The 19,885-nt window shown below is 28.7% G+C and overlaps 2 protein-coding genes across 3 annotated transcripts in view; both read right to left on the bottom strand.

The window, feature by feature from the left end:
• Window positions 1-3,463: 3,463 nt before the first annotated feature.
• On the bottom strand, window positions 3,464-6,188 carry LOC113548182. The gene is made up of 2 exons (XM_026948922.1): window positions 6,102-6,188; window positions 3,464-4,182 (listed from the first exon to the last, which is right to left on the bottom strand). The coding sequence occupies exons 1-2, from the start codon at window positions 6,111-6,113 to the stop codon at window positions 3,736-3,738; spliced, it is 459 nt and encodes a 152-aa protein (XP_026804723.1). The 5' UTR covers window positions 6,114-6,188; the 3' UTR covers window positions 3,464-3,735.
• Window positions 6,189-16,457: 10,269 nt separating this feature from the next.
• The window catches only part of LOC113549257 (putative ferric-chelate reductase 1 homolog), a 42,169-nt gene continuing 38,741 nt past the window's right edge, over window positions 16,458-19,885 (bottom strand). The window contains exons 8-14 of one of the 2 annotated variants that reach the window (XM_026950469.1): window positions 19,204-19,311; window positions 18,958-19,114; window positions 18,553-18,779; window positions 17,861-18,107; window positions 17,644-17,756; window positions 17,417-17,530; window positions 16,458-17,195 (exon numbers count right to left, since the gene is read on the bottom strand). In XM_026950469.1, coding sequence (XP_026806270.1) covers window positions 17,061-17,195; window positions 17,417-17,530; window positions 17,644-17,756; window positions 17,861-18,107; window positions 18,553-18,779; window positions 18,958-19,114; window positions 19,204-19,311 — 1,101 coding nt within the window. In that variant the 3' untranslated portion in view covers window positions 16,458-17,060. The remainder of the gene's footprint in view (window positions 17,196-17,416; window positions 17,531-17,643; window positions 17,757-17,860; window positions 18,108-18,552; window positions 18,780-18,957; window positions 19,115-19,203; window positions 19,312-19,885) is intronic. The other variant, XM_026950468.1, reaches the window with a different exon arrangement.

Genomic DNA, 19,885 nt, shown 5'->3' on the forward strand with positions numbered 1-19,885 from the left:
TTATTATTATTATTATTATTATTATTATATAATGATATCGTACAAAATAAATTATGTCTTGGACTCTGTCGAAATGATCAAATGCATTCATTTTATATGATTTGTCGATTGAGTGGTATGTGAGAGGAAACAAACATGAAAAAACGCATTGCAGTATGCAGATGATAGGAAATGGTGAGAAGAGAATTGTATATTTTAATGTTATTATTATTATTTATTATTAAATAAATATCAGATAGTGAATGCAACCCGCAAATTCTTTTTAATGGAACTCTGTGGTCTTGAGCTGTAAAATGTGTTATACATATATTTCTATAATATATTATTATGTATAAGGATAAATAGCAATAACATGTGTATGCATAAAATTAGTTTGTATCAAAACGGTGGACGTGATTAATCTGCGAGGGAGATTCACTCGCGTGAACATAACAATACTTACTCTTTGGCCATTTTCCAGAAATATGAAAGTCCGTGGAGATTTACAATGTAACGCGCATAATTTCACGATAAAATAACGTTAGTTTTTGGCTTAAAAAAGCGCAAGACGATATGATATTAATATATTATATATTTCGTTCACGACCCAGACGGTTATTTTACTTTTATTATTTTATATATATATATTTTTTTTTTTTGTGGGGGTGCATAAATACTTACAGATATTATGGAATATGAAATACAACTTCAGGTTTTTTTCTAATCTTCGTACATATTATAAATATTCGATTTTGTACGATATATAAATATTTATATCAACTGAGGCACAGACTATAAGGATGACAAAAACATTTTATGGGTTACGGTATTTGTCTTTCAGAGAACAAATGCGTTTTCACACTGTTTGGGTAATACACCAGATTCTAACAAAATTCAATACTAAGGTTTTCGGAGCCAACGCATTTATAGTATAAAACTTTCCCTGACAAGACAAATTTTACACCTCGTAAAATAGATTTCAAAAAATTTTTTTTTACTTGAAAAAATAAAGATTGTATTGGACTATGATTAAACTAAATATTCAAAAGTTGTAATAAATGTTCATATAATATCATAAACTACGTGCGATACTAGTATTAAATAGCACGAGTATGTAAGAAGTGTATCATCGTTATTTTTTATTATCGTTATATCGTTATTTTCCTTTTTTTTTTTTTTTTTTGAGGTATTTCAAAATTAACTACCATGTCTTCTAAATACATAACCTAATTAAATGGTGAGAATTCGATTGTAATTTATTACATAGCCATTGCCAATTACTATATAAATTTAATATCTTATGTGAATTGTATTTTAACATAAAATTACATTTATTTTTTTTTTACATTAAAAATATATACGTAATATTTATATCAACATATAATGTTAGGTAACTAATTTAATATATAATCAAGTTGGTTGAAATCATTTTAACACTAAGTTAGCTATTATAATCCATTCTTGTGTTATAATAATGAAAATATTTGTAGGTATGTTTAATGTTTGTGTTATGTTTATTGGTAGGTTTTTTGTCATACTATTTTATCGTTAATTATATTTATATACATTTTTAAAATATTTCTTTTTCGTGGATAATTCTTTAAAATAACATTGTGTTTAGACTAGGATCTAAGACCCGGTGGTGTAGTTATAGTGGTGGTGGGGGGGGGTAATGGGGATATATCTCCCAGCCCTTTTTTTATGTTTAATGCGTTGAATTGTACTCGAATATAAGATTATTTCATTATACAATTACTCACATTATATTATTTAGTCATGGATATAATCATCCATGTCCTTACCTTGGTGCTCAAATTATATCTAAAATAAAAATAAAAGATCTGTTAGGGAGAGGCGAAGCCCCTTACTTTATGTTTATGTAATAAATGATATACCCCCCCTGAACAAAATCATAATTACGTCACTGTTAAGACTCCTTTTAGTTATAATTGTTCGCCCTGATACATATTATAAAGATATAATATATTGTATTTAAAAAGTAAAAACTATATAATCAGTTATAGGAGTAACAACGGATCAAATATATGCGAAAACTGCTTCTCATTACATATAAACGATAATGAAAAAAAAGGGAACGAGTGAATTGTGATTAAAATTATGCTTTATGATTCAAATATTCAGATTATAAAAGTTATTTTTAAAATATTTAATACAGTACAAGTTTACTAACCACTTTAAGTCATAACTTAAGTATTTTATTATAGGTAGAACCATATAACAAGAGTCTGTACGACTATAAATAGTTTATTACACTTATTCATAGTTGTATAATATAGATAAGTACCTATAGATAACGTTTAAGTGTCATAACAAGGGGAAAGTTATAAATGATCTTCAGACTTGATATTTAAATCTTAATTGGTCAACTATCGTAAACTATACGTTTTAGAATCAAATTTTGTATTTCAACTACTAATTTAGTTCGAATTAAGTATATAATAAATAATAATGTATAAAAATGTATGGTTATTACAACCGATTCATTCGCACATTATCCTATTTGTGAATTATCAGGAATATTATACCACCACAATATATACAAAAGGGTACGTACGTATTTAATACACACACAAAATGCACCACTTGTAATACCTCAGCTCTCGGCTGACATTTAACATTTTAACACCACACAGATACGCATTTGTCGTTTAATGTGCTAAGGTATTAGATGTCGGAGAAACTCGTATGTATTTGACGTATTACGTACCTACCTATAATAGTTGAATTAATACAACGTGCACATATTTTATTATAATATATCGTATTATTTTGTTGTATTATACGATATTAAATTTATTTAATATCGTGCAATCATATACGGTAGTTATTGCCTTTTTAACGTTTCACTTTATAATTGTAATTTAAATTTTAAATCAATACAAGTGTAATTACTTATTGCGTTCTTTAAACAATTAGGAGCAAAGTTCAGTGTAAGTTGAACAAATCAATAATATATTTTTGACTCACTATAGTATAATATGCATACTGTCATCATATATGTATACTTAACTCCATCAGTGAAATGCGTATGTATATGTTTCCAACTTGAGAGGTTTTAACTTGTATGGCAATTACATGTACATTATATATATGGTATATAAGTTACTGACACTAAATACCATCATATATCTTACTTAAATTAATTACGAATTTTAATTTTTACGCATACTAGTTACTTATTTGTTCTCTACTGTAGTTTAAAATGTGGCGCTAAAACATGGGTTTATTACTAATATTACTATTAGGTCCCTATCTGCTATGATGTGCATCACGTATTCACATGGCTACAAAGTACATAGTCAATTGTAAATCCCACGATCAAATTTTTATTTTCTTAATAGATTATGACCAATGTATAATATATTATCTATACTTGACGTCCAATTGACGGTAATATATTATTGTATTTTTTGGAGAAAAACGAATCAATCACAGTTTCAGGTAAATATTATAACGCATTATAATTATTATTATGATAAGTTTTTTATTCGACAAACGAGTTAGGTAATTATTTTTCGCATAACATGATACATACAGCAAATAGACACTACTGACTAGGATGTATTTTTATGGCTAAAATCACCAACGTTATCGTTTTATTGTTACGCACCGACAACAAAAACAACAACAATATAGCCGCAGCACGATAACGAGTTAGTCGGTAAATTATTATAAATTGTGATGCGATAACATCATACGAACGACACGACATAGGTAGTATCATTTCGGGTTTTTTCAATAGTACTTAAGGTAATTCGACGGCTGTTGCTGGTAGTAGCCGACGTCCCCGTGCGACTGATGATCGTAATAGTGTTTGGGCGCTTCGATTTTCTTGACAACGGCGTTGAACCCGTGCTCGTTGTCGGCCGTATACTCGACCACCCGGGTGGAACCGTCTGGTTCCACCAGACTGTACGATCCCTTGACGTTTCCGTTGCCGTCGCTCTCTTCCTGTTGGCTCTTGATGTCCTGCGTGTGCAGATCCTTCACGCCGTACTCGAAACTGTACGGGGTGGCGGCCTGTGAGGAGTGCGCGTAGTCGCTGTAACTGTGTTGCAGTTGTCCTGCCTCACCGTCGTAGCTGACGTCGTCGTCGTTGTTGTAATAACTCTTGTACTCCGGCGGGTAAGCAAAGACCATGTGGCCGAACAAAGTCGCGACGGCGGCGAACAGTACGATCAACTGAATAAAAAAAATAATGTACGTTTCAGTATTATACAACACTAGCTGATCCTGTTGAATATACGCGAACTCCTGATACTTACATGTCGTATTTTTAACGCGGTTGTTTGAGCGGTTTTTGACAAAATATATAAAATACTGTTTTAAAATTGTATCCAATCAAAATAATTATTTTATCTTATACATAGATAATCAACGGCAATATTGTACAAATAAAAAATTATTCGTCTTTTGTGAGCTAACGAGAATCCGTGCAGTGCTACCCCCCTCTTTAAAATTCAAAGTTCAATAAATTGACTTCAAAGTGTACATCACCCAGTATAGGATATCTTATATTAAACGTGTACCGAATTTCAGAACCACGAGCGCGATAGACTGTCAGGATTTCCCTTTAAATATGTACGCTGATTATCATGATAAATAAATTAAGTGAAAATGTAGTTACGAGCTTGGGCGAACTGGGCCACTGGAGTGTTCGAACCAGTGGCGTATTTGGTAAAAGAAAGATGCCCATTTTTAATTGACAAGCATAGTTCCCCCCCCCCCACTAATATAACAACCCATGGAAAACCGCAGGACTATGGCCTATGGGTATAATCGCTTTGACCATAGAGCAAACCTCTGATACACTAATGCATCAGTTTTTTTTACATGGCCACATTTAACTCCCAAAATTTCATGAATACTGGAAATTTTTTGCTTTTGACACTCTGCCACCCCATCTTCGAGTACTAACAGAACTCAATTTTACAACAAAAAACACCTTCAAAGTGAAAGATTAAAGCATTTTTACTGATACAAAATTTCATAACAGAGAAATATGAAAAAACACATCATTCTATAATAAATACATTTATCGCTCCGCTCAAAATGAAATATTAAATGCTATGATATATTTGAATATAGTTTTTCTTAAAAATTACCTTACGGCTATTAATACCATAGGTAACGTGAATCACTAGTTTTTAACATTAATTTATTTTTAAAATAACAATTTATTATATTATTTAATGTGTAATGTGGGTATGCAAAACTACAATAGCTATAAATGTATATAGTATTGTTCAATTAGATGTAAAATATGATACATATTACATATTTAAACTATCGTACCGAATGCGGTTCTGGATATATCATATGGTACATTTTTCAAATTATTTTCTTTTGAAAGTACGTCCATAATAATATAATACTATACGCATAACCTACATTCCTAAACTATATTAATATCATCATGATAGCCATATAGTTGTATTTTATTATAATATTTAATATAATTTTATTAGGAATTAATCGTCTCTTTACCATAAAATATTATTTTAAATATGTTAATAAGCACTAAACCGTTTAATTTATGAGTGATAATGTATATATCATGGAAATTCCCTTTAAGTTTTCCAGTTATTTACTTAAAATTGATTACCGTCTTCACAGTAATGATACTCTTAATTTGATATATCTATATAGGTATGTTTGGATTCTTAACTGACCATAGCCCCGTAGTCATGTGACTTACTCAACTTTTATTAATAATTTAATGAATGGTAAAATACTCTCCACTCGCCAGTTTTAATGTCTCAAATTCTTTTTAAAATTCCTACCGTTTCTCACGTTATATTCTTTTTCATATAATAATCTTATTGATTCCTATTCTAATTTAACCTCTTTTCTTTGTATTCATAAATAATTAAATTAATTTATAAATCATCTAATTTAATTAATACTTATCACTACTTATAATTGCATTAAGTGTATGATACTTTAAAAAGTTCTATCACTGTTATTATCAAACTTATATAAAATAATATATTGTAATGAACATTTAAAACTGAGATGCAAATATAAAAAATGTTAAATAAAATGAATATCAATAAAAAAAATGCTCATGTCAAAGGGTAAAAACGATTTAATAATCTTACCTTGGTAGCCATTTTGAAAATGTTGTACACTTCAATTGCAGGTGAACTGAATGTAAATCTTTATTTTACAAAATAAATCGAAAAAGAAACACTGTTGTATATTGAAAGTTTGTTTACAGTATTTATACTACAATTCCTATTTCCCTTCCATTGGATCGTTCACCTAGATTCTTGGACTAAAATTATGTAGTCCAATTACATCAGCTCATCATTATGAAAAAGTTACACAAAATAATCGTCTTCCTTGATTACATTACCTATGTATAAATGTTGCATAATGTATTAATTAATTATATAGTACATTAATTAACCTTTTTTTGTAGTACAATAATTTTTTATTAATTTATTACGATAGATACATATAGGACACGTGCGTGTATAATTAATGCTACTATTGATGATTTTAATGAAGCTTTTTTAAATGGTACCTAATTGCTGTTTAAATTATTTTTTACAATCATTCTAAAATTGACTAAAAATAATGTGTAAGTAATTATTTCATAACATTTATTCTGGATTGCCGAAAATAAGTCAACTCTGGGCATAATATACTCGTAGCTATAAAAAATAATTAACTCATCAAAATTTTAATATTATAGATGCGTGTTAAACTGCTGTATTGATTTCGATTTTCTATCGTGATTATTCATAAATCATAAGTGATTAATCAAATGATTGTTCAAACCTTAGATATTTTAATTTTTGATATTGGATACACGATGCTGCGATGTATACGATTTTAAAGAGGTTTTCAATATTCAATGAATATGACAGCAAACCTAACCGGGCCACATATAGCTACCAAATAACTACAAATATATTAACAGAACGTATATAATACCATGTGCCCACTAAAACATCATGTACACGAAATTATTATAATACGAACACGGCGCGTGTTTTTCACCATATATAGAGCCAATTGGTTTGTTGACGGGCAGTGTGGCTACCTACAATAGTGGTATTATTTATCCTGAACTCGGCCGCCCGTCGGACCATAATTATTATTTTGGACCTGAGCTCTGTACTAAACAATATAAACATAATAATGTATACGCTATAATACTGAACATTACAGCAGCTGAAGCCATACATGCCACTCTGGATCGAGTTGTCGTGACTCGTGAGTAATTATTATTCGTCCGCTGCAGGCTCCTGCAGAACAATAATATTATACTGAAGTATCGTATTGAAATAGCATAATTCCAGAGCTCTGCAGGACGAGTTTATGAATAGTTTTAACAATAAAAAATGGCTTGTAGTACTTATTCGACTATAGCGTTTGATTAAAAGGTAATAATAATCAAAAAAAAATAAAAACATCAGAATATTATATAATACTACCTGTTACAAATATATAATATTACATAATATATGCGTCTACCACTCTATACGATCCCAAAACTTATTTTTTCTAGATGAAATAATTATTCAGCTACAATAACCTAAATATATATAAATATATACAAATTACAATTAGGTATGTGAATAATAATGGAATAGTTGAAAATATTTTAATAATACTTTTATGAGAAACCTATAACATTATCAAAGAATTTTTCTGCTTTGAAGTAGTATTATCCGAACAAAAAGAAACAAAAGAAACGGATAATATTCTGTTTCGTTACAGTTTGCACAATTGTACGTAAAGAAACTGAAATTAAAAATTAAAAATATATTTACAAAAAGTTGTTATGTTTATACATAATTCTGGTCATTGTTTATACAACAGTGTATCTACCTATAGTATTTACAATACTAATAAATTCACTGTAGACAGTAATATTTTACAAAACAAAAACATATTTTATAATCTGTTCAAAAAAAATTACCATTATTTATCACATCTAAAGAATATTATTATTTATTTGTCAGCTATTTGTAATATTATCATCTCGTATAAGAATATATAGTTATTGTTAAAATAAAATATATAGTAGTTTAGTCAAATTCGATTGAGTAGGATGTACCTTTAAGCTCTTAATTATTTCTATAACTTATTATTTTATTCTATACTTAATCCTCGGGATAATCATTTTATCGAATTATTATAAAACTTCCATATAAATACAAATACGGATATAATAAGAAAACTGAGCAAACTGAACAAATAAAAGTTTTATTTTATTTCCAAAATTAAATTACGATTAAAATATCAATTTTAAACAGGTGGTAAATATTTAATGCATAATATGTAATTTTATGAATACGATACAATTGTATTAACTTTGCGTTAAAATTAATTTTAATGTACATATTCCGGTTCTTTTTTTTTTTTTTTTATCTTCCGGTATTTTGTTTTCAATTTTGATCATATCTTTTTTTAACAACAATTTTAGATGTAAAAATAAGGAAAATTCGGGAACCGTTCTACTGTACAGTAAATTTTGAGTGTATCTACATCGACATAGTATAAGTCACTAGATATAATATATTTGTTAAATTTGAATTCAATGATAAATTATTGCGTACGATAAATGATTCCATGAGAAGACAGTCTGCCAGGTTGTATTACTAAGACAGTAAGACGTATATTCCATGAAATATTTATATTTACAATTTTAGTATTTTGTTTTGCTATTAATACCAAAGTAGGTATTTTCTTATTTTTTTTCCCCAATTATTTTTAAAAGTACGGTTTATTATTTTTCATTTAAAAATCGATACATTTTTATTATACTCAAAAGGTGGTTATATATAGAAAAAAAACACAAAAATCAATTTATATTCATCGCTCCACTTAGAATCTAAGACTGTGATTTTCTTAAAATTTTATTACGATGGTTTTATGTTTTGTATCTACCAAAACTTAAGTGTTTGGGAATATATTAGTATTTTGCATGATAATTAAAATTACATTTTACGTGATTTTAACACAGTGTACTTAATACTGACGTCGAGGAAGTTTAATTGGTCTTGAATCTTGACCTGCTATATTGATCTTTGCCATATTCTTAGTGAATTTTCCAAGTACTGAAAGGCATTTTTGCTCTTACTTACTATAGTTATCAAAATAGTACAAAATAATCGAAGAATTAACAAACGTTTTCAAACAATTATCTGAAAATTATTCACGTAAATGGAGTTTATCTAATAGTTCAATAGGTACCATTACAATTTGTTAGAAACTAATTTCACTTTTAATTACCAAGTCCCGACAAAATGATTCGAAATCATATGATGATACTAAATAATGTATACAGTATATACACTAAGTATGAGATGAAAAGATTTAACTTCACATTGTTAATTTTTATACTTTATATTGTTAATATTTTATACTTATTTACCTACATTTTGTGGACGTCGAAAATTATAATTTTATTCTATGTGTATGTCTTAAATATTTGTTGGCTTATTCTAATACTTAAATTATTTTGTCAATCAATAATGATTTATTTTTTTCATTAAATTTTTTATAAAAACTATTTTAGTTAATTAATTTTATTTTTTAATGTAGGTAATACCATCAAGATAATACAAAATTTCAAGACAATCCATTTTATCATTTTACCATTCTAAACTTTAATTTGTATTCAAATAGGACATGAAAAATCAATTCATTAATTTCCGTTCAATTACTAAGATCAAATTAGGTATTTTATGCAATTCTGTTAAAAATTATTGAGTGATAATTGAGTAATAGTTGATTTAATATTATATACTAGATATTTATACTTTATTAAAAAGAATAGTCGTAGTTAGCACTTAAAAGTAGTTAATTTTACATAAGTACAGTGTTATTCAATCGGATTATTTTTATTTAATTTTTTTTTATACGTAGACGGCGTGTACCACAAGTATTCATTAATACAAATTATTAGGTTAATACATACATTGCATTAACCAACCGTTTAAACTAGTAAATCTTATTGGACAACCTACATCTATTTTTAATAGACAAACTACTGTATTCCTAGGAAAAATAATACAGTTTTAATTTATATTAATTCATTAATCTAAAATTAGGTGTACAAAAACCGGTCTGCAAAAGCGGGGAAACGTGGCATCATATAAATTATAAATGTATGAGAAAATTACAATTTTCCTTAATATAAATCAACTAGGTTTCTATTGTTTTCCTCTTTGTAGTACATTAACCGGCCTGCCTTACGGATACATCACATTAAAAATAACTCACTCCATTTTTTACCTATCTAGTGTTTATTTTAAATTTAACAATGATTATGTGTATTGTCTCTTAATGAACAATGTTGGGGTGGATACTTGTACTTCATAATAACTTGCATGTAAATATACATCAGTTATTTTGATTATCATCTATCAATCTATATTTTATAATATTGTTAAAATGTATTTCCTTTTAGGTATTTATAGAAATGTGCTGTAATCTTAAATTGATCGAACAAATAAAACAAGTAATAAAACATGTACTAAGAAAAATTGTGTATTCTTTCAAAAATGTATAACTAATATTTCGTATAATAAAAAAATTATAATTGCATATCAAGTACTAGTTGAGCATATCATTAACTGCGATATATCCATGTAGGGAGGAGAGGGAGATTATTCATAACAATAGACACATTAAAAAAAAAATTTATCCAATGTACTACACAGAAAATCTATGCATAATGTATTATTAACCAATACAAAAATATATATTTAAAAAAACTCTGTACTTTCTATTATTGTTGTTGTTTGTTAATCACCGTCTGCTTTCAAATATTAAACATAATTATCATACCAAGCAAATTATCAAATATCGATGTATCTTTATCATGAAAAGAAACACAATCCGTGCTTTATTGTACATAAAGGTTTAATGATTGAAAGATAGAAAAAAATTAATATTATACTATCTTAAGATGTAAGGTTTGAAATTCTTTAAAGATTCACAACAATTTCAATATAACCGCCGAAAGAACAAAATAATAAATATTAAACCGTTGTTTTTATAAAATATAATTATTTAATTCTTCAATTTTGTTATGTACTTTCTCTGTAATTTTATCGAATAGGATTTAATACACATAATAACACATTATCAAATAATTTATTGTAATTTTTAAACTCACGAACTTGTTCGGTAAAACCGAATATCTTCTTAAAGAAAAAAAAAAAGGAAACAAAAATCAGTTAGTGTTCAAAAATGATTATACAAAGTCATATAATTTTAAAATAGGTAAGCAGGTGGGTACGGTTAAATTTGAATTAAATTACATAGTATCATTATACACGAAAAACAAATTTTATTGTTTTTGCAGATTAAAAAAAGTTACCAGGATTTTTTTACTTTCGACTCCCTATAGTGACATCTAAATCCAATTTGTTACCAGAAACCACCTACACTATTGAAAATCGATAAAAAAAAAATAAAATATTTACCGCCTCAAAAAATAATGGCAGACAGAAAAAAAAATAAACACACATCATTGTACAACCGATACATTGATCGCTCCGCTCAGAATCTCAAAATAATTCATATAATGGCATCATAATTATTATGTCATAGTGATGGTTGTATCGATGCTCATAAATAAATGTCAATTAGAATTCTTCGAAAATATTATTAATATTTATGCACCGTACTGTAAATGTGTGGGCGTTTATTCAACACTGAAACAATTATGATCACACGGCAACCTGAATAGGCAATTTAACTACACCGCTATCGTGGATCCACTATCCCGATATTTTATCAACGCTCTAGTTACGTTACACGTATATTAATACTCGTATGTATTTTTAAGGTATGGTATTTCAATATAAATATGGGTCGTTATGAGTCAATAAATTATTACTAATTAAAACTTGTTCGATAAACAAAATACAACTTTAAAATATTGCACATTGCCGTGTAATTTCGTGTAACTATTTCTAAGTTGCATATGCATATATATTAGTCACCACAGCATTCGAAACACTGTAGCCACGATGTAAAATAATATTAATCATCATATTTTGTTTTTACATATATTTTTTTTTTCAATTTTCGCTATCATTTTAACACACATATAGATCATAATTTTAATTCGGTAAGTACGGTATGTCTTACCGCCGACCGCGAGACATGTGTTTTTACCGTTATCGGTATAGCTTATACGATAGTAAATCAACGCTGGATCGATATGTATGGGCAATATATCTATTAAATAAATACCTCTTTATCATAAAACGGACCACGATAATATTATAAAGCGGACAAACCGACCAAATCTCCGGTCATTAGCAGACCACACACAATCAAACCCCCTATTCAAACAAAACACACACTATTAACCAAATCTAAAAATGTCTCCGCTATACACAATCCACTCACCCCTGACCAACGACAAAATGTCTCTCTACAAATACTCCTTTACTCGCTATTAATCCTTCCACACCTTCATCAATGCAACCTCCCTCCCCCCTCGTCCGTCCCAACTCCCGGAAAACTTAATTCGACCAAAGATACCCCTGCAACAAACTACGGACGGAACAGAATATTAGATTACGCAACTGCAGCAGCCAATGAAAACACTCCCCGCAGAGAGCGGGCCATCGTCTATAACACAACCGACGGGATACCGCAAAAAAAAAAAATATATGCCGTGATGATAGGCCATATGGCCTATAATATATCGGCTCCAAAAATATCGCATTTTATTCGGGAGTCTATAGCAACATATTTTATGTTATATACTTTTTTTTTTGATAAACACGGATACTCAACTCACTTATAGAAAATACTTCGACATTAATAATATAATGTAATTTATATATTTGCCAACTAATCGACCGTACCAAATAGATAGTCATTATATCTAACGTATGCCCTTTCATACTCATAACCAAGCAATACTATAGAAGTATTAAAACACATTAACACTATTTCTACATCCCGTGTCTGTTATCTTAAATTTGGTATGACCACATAACGAGTTTCCACCAATTCATAAGACATGGAAATAGAACTAAACTCATTGGGGGTCCTTAACATCAAAACCAAATAGAATTCAGAATCGTCTTTACAGACGACGGAGTCACTTGCTTCATGAGCAAGCAGCATTTTCAATGAGCAAAAAAATCCTACAAACTGACTAAACCTTACGCAGTTCACACAATCGGGTTTAACGGGAGGAATGGACACACAACTTATAAAATAAACAATCAGACAAACGGCTGGAAAAATGCCAAAAATGCACGAGTATATAAAAAAAGAACCAACATGCATAATCTTTCTTACACTTCAAATAATTCCACTAGATAGTCATACTATCAGTGCCGGAACTATTAACTCTGAGGCCTGTGTGCAAAATTTATTTGGAGGCCCTAAATTAATATTTTTGTTTTTTACTTGTTTTTTGTATTATTACGGCAATTAATCAATACTTTTTTAGTATTTTAACTTGTATGGAATAATTTCTGTTATTATACGTACATTATACTAATTGGACAAGAAGTTTGCCCTACATTTTATATTTATATAGTTATTAATTATTATTAGGGCTGGGATTTCGATATACTTTGCATTTTTTTCTGAAGCTTTCTGTACGATGCTCGTTTTTTAGAAATATGTTTTAGGTATTTTTAAATTGAAATAAAAAATTGTATTTTGCATATTTTGACAATTTTTGATTTTAAGGTCATTTTTTTAATTTGTAAGGCATTTTAGGAGTTTTTAAATCATTTTTGGTATTTATGAATTTAAAATTAAAGATTATAGATTATAGATTTATAATATAAAACAATTATTTGCTAACAATATATGAAAAGGAGCTTTTTTATCTACAAAAATTTATTGGCAGACAACAGTCGAGCATTTCTATTTGAAAACTTGAAGCACGCTCTCGTGATTCAGTGTAACAAAAAAGAATAATTATTTATTTATTATTATATTATTAATATATGAAGTAAAATAAAATATTTATGTATGTGTAATGTAGTTTTTTGAGTTTTTTAAGGTCATTTTTATTGATTTTTAATCGAGAATGAAAGAAATGGCATTTTAATATCCTCCCAGCCCTAATTATTATAGTATTAATTTGAAACTTTTTTCAAACCACAACCAATTTAAATAATGTTATGTCTATATTAAGCACATGCATGATATTTTGTAGACTTCATAATATAGTATTTATAATAAATAATTAAACAGAATAAAATAAATAATAATATAAGAAAAAAACATTTTTATTTAATTTTCGTAAATTAAATACATTTTACGTATAATTCATAAATATATTTTGTCTAATAATAATTGTGAATATGAATTATAATCTAAGATCATTAATGTATAGTTATCGAACAAAAACAAATAAGATAAACTATATAATCAGATTATTAATATTTAACTAATACTTTCATATACTTATTTCCCATATGCATTATACACATACAATTTTTACGAGTACTATTATCGAAGTATAAATGTATAATAATACTACCTACTAAACCACCGAAATGTTCAAAATTTACGAAAGATGTAAAAATATGTTTTATTTTATTGCAAACTATTTGAAATGAATTTATCACTTATAATACTTAATGTATCATGTTTTAGTAAAAATATGTATTTATTTACAAATTTTAGCCTTACAGTAATATCAATATAAATATAGAAATGAAATTAAAAACCATTATAAGTGCATTTTATACATTATGCTATAATTGTTGGCATCTTAAATGCATTTTTAAAGGTTTTTTAGAGCATTAAATTCATAGCCCTACTCATCACATAAGACAATATATCATATATTATTTATAATGCATATAATATATCGATTATCGATACCGATATAAAACCAATTTTTTTTTTTATAATAGACATTATAAAATTTTTAATATTATTATTGTGATACTTGGCAATTGCATACTATATTTATCCTCTACTTAATAATTATGCTAATAAATAATTTAATTTAAAAGGAAAAACATAAAATCAATAAATATTTGTAGCATTTTAGCACAAAAAATAAATTATCGAAACAGACAATTAATTTTCAATTTTCAATTTTGGTTGTAGAGGCCCCTTAGAGCTGGAGGCCCGTGTGCATTGCACACCTTGCACACTCAGTAGTTGCGGCACTGCATACTATGTCTGAAAATCTCCATCTCGCCTGTCAAACACACACATAAGACTATTTCCCTCTTTATTCACTACCACTAGATCGAAATAAAACTATATACATAAATGGAACCATAAAGAACTTTATTCACTCACCCTCTCAAAAAAAAAAAATAATAATAATAATTTTACCGCACATGCCTTAAATACATCAATATTTATAAGTTAAATTTTATCTTTTTTAAAAAAAAAAAAAAAAACACCTAATTATAACTTACATGAAATAATAACAGGATTAAAAATCCTTCTTGTGGAGATATTTATAATCTAAGTACCTAAAAACTACTAAAACATGAAATAATCAACATATTGCCTTTACATAATTTTACACTATTACCAATATTGTCAATTCATCTATAACGTAGATTTTGTTGACGAATGTATCGACATATACGTAAATTGTTCTATTCGTCGAAACACTATTAGTTTGTACTATTACTTGCTTGCTGTAAAATATACGGTTATTGATATACTTGTCAATATTAAACACCCGTAGCTATAGGTTTTTCCCATAAAGTGAATTATTTATTTTATAGGTGTTAACTTAAATTGATTACGTAGTATAAGTCAACAACGTTAATGGCGGTTATAAATTCGGCGTAGATACTAATATTGGGTAATTAGTAATTAACTTTATCATTAAAATAATAAATATACTCATATTTCAACCTAGAAATACGTTTTCCGTACTTAGTGCAATTTATTGAAGAAGTTGCTTATCATTTTGGGTGTTTTTGCATATCAACTATTAATATTAGATATGGGTACAATTAAATATAAAATATGAAAACCATTTATTATGTAAATGTAATAATTTCTCGTAATAAGATGTTATACTGCGATATCGCGCGTACATCGAATAATTTTATTCACTAAATAACATTTAAAAAATTGTAATAAACTTACGTAACTTACATCACAGTAAATTAAGTAGTACATTTTTTATCGACTTCAAGATGAATTTATTGTGATCTGATTTTAATATTAATTCGTGATAATATCAAGATGAATTCGTCAGATGAATTTTTAAAACCATAATATTATGATAATACAATGTAATAACTTTTTGCTCATGTACCACAAATCCTCTAACGATTACCGTGGACATGATAAAATGATATAAATATATCGTCAACCACAGCCGTGGGACATTAAAAATCCCTGAAAAAAATGTGCACTTCATAATACTGTATAAAATCATTTTATTTCATATTACCTATAATTATAATAATATTGTTAACATACATTTTTAAGAACGTTACATTTTTAAAAAATAGGAGTAACATTTTATAAACTTTTATTATATTCAATCGTAACACAACTTTTATATTATACACACATCGGTCTTCTGTAATAGACATATTTTATGAATATTAATTTTTGAATAGTCATTGTAGTTTTTAGGTGTTTATTCGAAATTTCATATGATTAACTTAGAAATTCCTTAAATTTCACATTTTATAGCATATTAATTAGTCATATTGTTACATAATTACATTACCTATGTAATATATTGTTCAACACCTTTATGTAAAATAAATATATTATATTCTATTACATAAATATATTCTTTTAATAACTCTATTTATCTACGTATAATGTTGTAAATCTAAGTAGACGAATAAAACGGTTAACAATGGTCAATGGATTACAAAAAGGATTTACATGAAGTCATGTAAACATGGTACATAATATAAAACAAGCTTCGAACAACCTGCGTTTTAGTAGGTTACTAGAACATAGTAAAATAATAATTGAAATATCTGTACATTTTATTCAGGTAATATGTAAAATCCTGTATTTAAAACAATTATTTTGGTTTAATAAATAATAATATAAAAAGTAAATTAAATTTATAGTACAAATATTACAAAAGCTTTTGACAACTCTTAGCTGAATTGTTCCCGAAGAGAATTTAACTTGTTTTCAATCGGGGCAAAAATAACAATCAATACTAGAGCTGATGTTATTAAAACAATAAACAGCACGTGAATGAACAGCCAGAATTTTCGGAATCCGGAATGCTAAAAAAAAAAAACGTAATATTATAAAAAAATATGTAATGCTAATTATATTTTTCGCATACACCAACACCAGTCCATCACAATAATTATGCATTGACGTTATAGAACAAAATATTATATTTTTCAAATTGAATATTTCGCGAAAATAATAAATGTAAAAATGCAATCGCTCATCGATAACATGATATGTTAAAACAAATTTGACTTGGCAATTCACTTACCGGTGCGTCTTTGTGTTGTTCGTAGCTCATCGGACTCCTTCCGTTGTGAAGATCTTTCATGGGGAACGTGTTTATGCGCATGCTTCCTGATTTTTCACTCAAGCAACCAGATATCTACACCACAATGTTTAATCGATAAATAATCAATAAGCGTACACGGATAAATCGGTAAGAAAAACTGTAACACAAATAATATCGTGTACATCGAGTGTGGTTTTTGTACTTACCGACAATATTAAATGAATGATGACGTAGAAGCCTACGTAAGCCACAAGTATCCAATCCATCCATGCGGGGAGTTCGGCTTTGCTGAGTGAGACGGCGAAAAATATGGTTAAGACTGCAAACGTAAAAAAAAAAAACACGGTCGAGCGTATGAGAGACGGAAATCTTCGATGAGATTAAAAATAAAATATTGAAATACGTCGGGCACAGGCTACTCACTGGAGAATATATGGGCGGCGTTTCCGACCAGCCAATGGATCCAATTGAAAATCGGTCTCTTCGACGAGTCAGGATGTGGCCGGAACGCTGCGAAGATCGGCTGGAAAAACGCCAGCACGGTAGTGACGACTCCCAAAAGAGCGTGCGTTTGACTGGGACCGGACACCCATTCGCCGAGTTCCACGAATATGCAAGCTGACCCGACCAACGAAAGGATCCAAGTGAACATCATCAACAATCGATGCCACTGAGGATTGGAAAATAGAATAACGTGTTTTTATTACACAGTGACACAGCACATTACAAAATACATTACTTAATTATTGTACATTAGGTCTGTTAGAATATTGTAGCTTGTAGCTATTATATTGTATCAGTGCGTTTTTAAAAATCGTATATATTTTTGGCGGTACGAATACTGACGGAATAATAATGTTATTCCGGCGATATAAAATTGTATCAATTAATACGTATTATACACATGCGCGCGGGTAAAAAAAGAATGATCGTAGATTCAATTGTATTATTCCGGTTTAATCAAAACATTTAAAAATCGTAAAAAATGATGTTTTGCTTCGTTTTTTTTTTTTACACAACACCAAAAATAGACTGCAGTTTACTGTACATGTTATACGTACAGTACAATTATCAAATTAATTATTGTTATACAAAACGCTTTCTCAGCCGCTTACCCCAAACCACAAGTCCTTGGAACAACACGAACCTCCGACCCACGTTTGTTTGTAATACCGGGCAATGACTATACCTATGCTGGCCGCTCCAATCCATGCGACAATCATAAACGAACCGTGTAACCTCAAAAGTAACTTTGACGAGGTTCTCAATGACTTGATTTCCGACAACGCACTCGCCTCCGCGGTCGAGGTATAAGCCAAGTCATGGTAGCCTACACTCCGTTCTGGAACACACATCACACGTCCGTTTAATAAATTAGTCAGTACTCTAATCGGTTTTAATTGTATTCATTTCTACAAAGTATATTCTAATATTATGATGATATTTTTGTTGTTATATTATAACAATCATCGACATCGTTAGATATTGTTATTATTGTAGGTATCTTTTATCTGTGTTACCTTTTAATGATGTTCCGGCGGCGATCAGTAAAAAGTATTTGTTTCTTATCAGATCATAATTGATTCCTTCCACTTTAGTGACAGCATCTCGCACAACGTTACAGTAAATCGTGCCGTCGATAAACGATGAATTCAACAGTGTGAGTCCATTTTGGTTCTATAAAAATACAGAATGGATACATTGACCATTTTTATTACATCCTAATTCCTAACAGCGCCGAGTTTATTAAACAATATGCTGCTCACCGTTAAACGTTTGTTGCTCTTTTGATTAGGAACGTTCCATGACATATAAGCTTTGACCAGGTTCGTGCCGACGTTTTCGTGGACGCATTCCATGACACTGTCGCCTCCCTGAGAGAAGAAAAAAAAATTAATATTTAACGTCATTATAATAGAGTCATTCGCATTGTATTACACAACTCGTTTGATTTTTTTACATTGTTGAATACGTGACTATTATATCCATACATTACGAAGACAGTATAGAATATGTAGATATTTTAATAAATAATAATAATATAACAACAATGATCGACCACAAAACAGCCACTATCTATTTTTTTGTCCTCGGATCCACAACCAAAATTTAACCAGATCCTCAATAACAAGTCGCCCATATTTTAGTAGACTGTGCCTTGGCCATTAACGTCTTCCATTCCATTCTTTCGATTTTTTTTCGTAACAATTCCGCTTTGTTCGCACTGCACTATGAATAATATTCTTTTGACCTTCAACGTCTGTTATTTTATCTTCCCACTTTAAATAATCAAAGAGCTTCGTTGTTTCCATCATTGAAAAAATATAATGTAAACCTTTAGAACCGTAATAATTAGCACTATTCTCGGTTCCACCTTTCTTCTTGCTACAATTTATTTTAATGATTAGTTGGGTAAATTTTGGTTTGTGGTTTAAATCAGTTGATTAA

This window comes from Rhopalosiphum maidis, chromosome 1, assembly GCF_003676215.2.
Source record: "Rhopalosiphum maidis isolate BTI-1 chromosome 1, ASM367621v3, whole genome shotgun sequence".
Lineage (NCBI taxonomy): Eukaryota > Metazoa > Arthropoda > Insecta > Hemiptera > Aphididae > Rhopalosiphum > Rhopalosiphum maidis.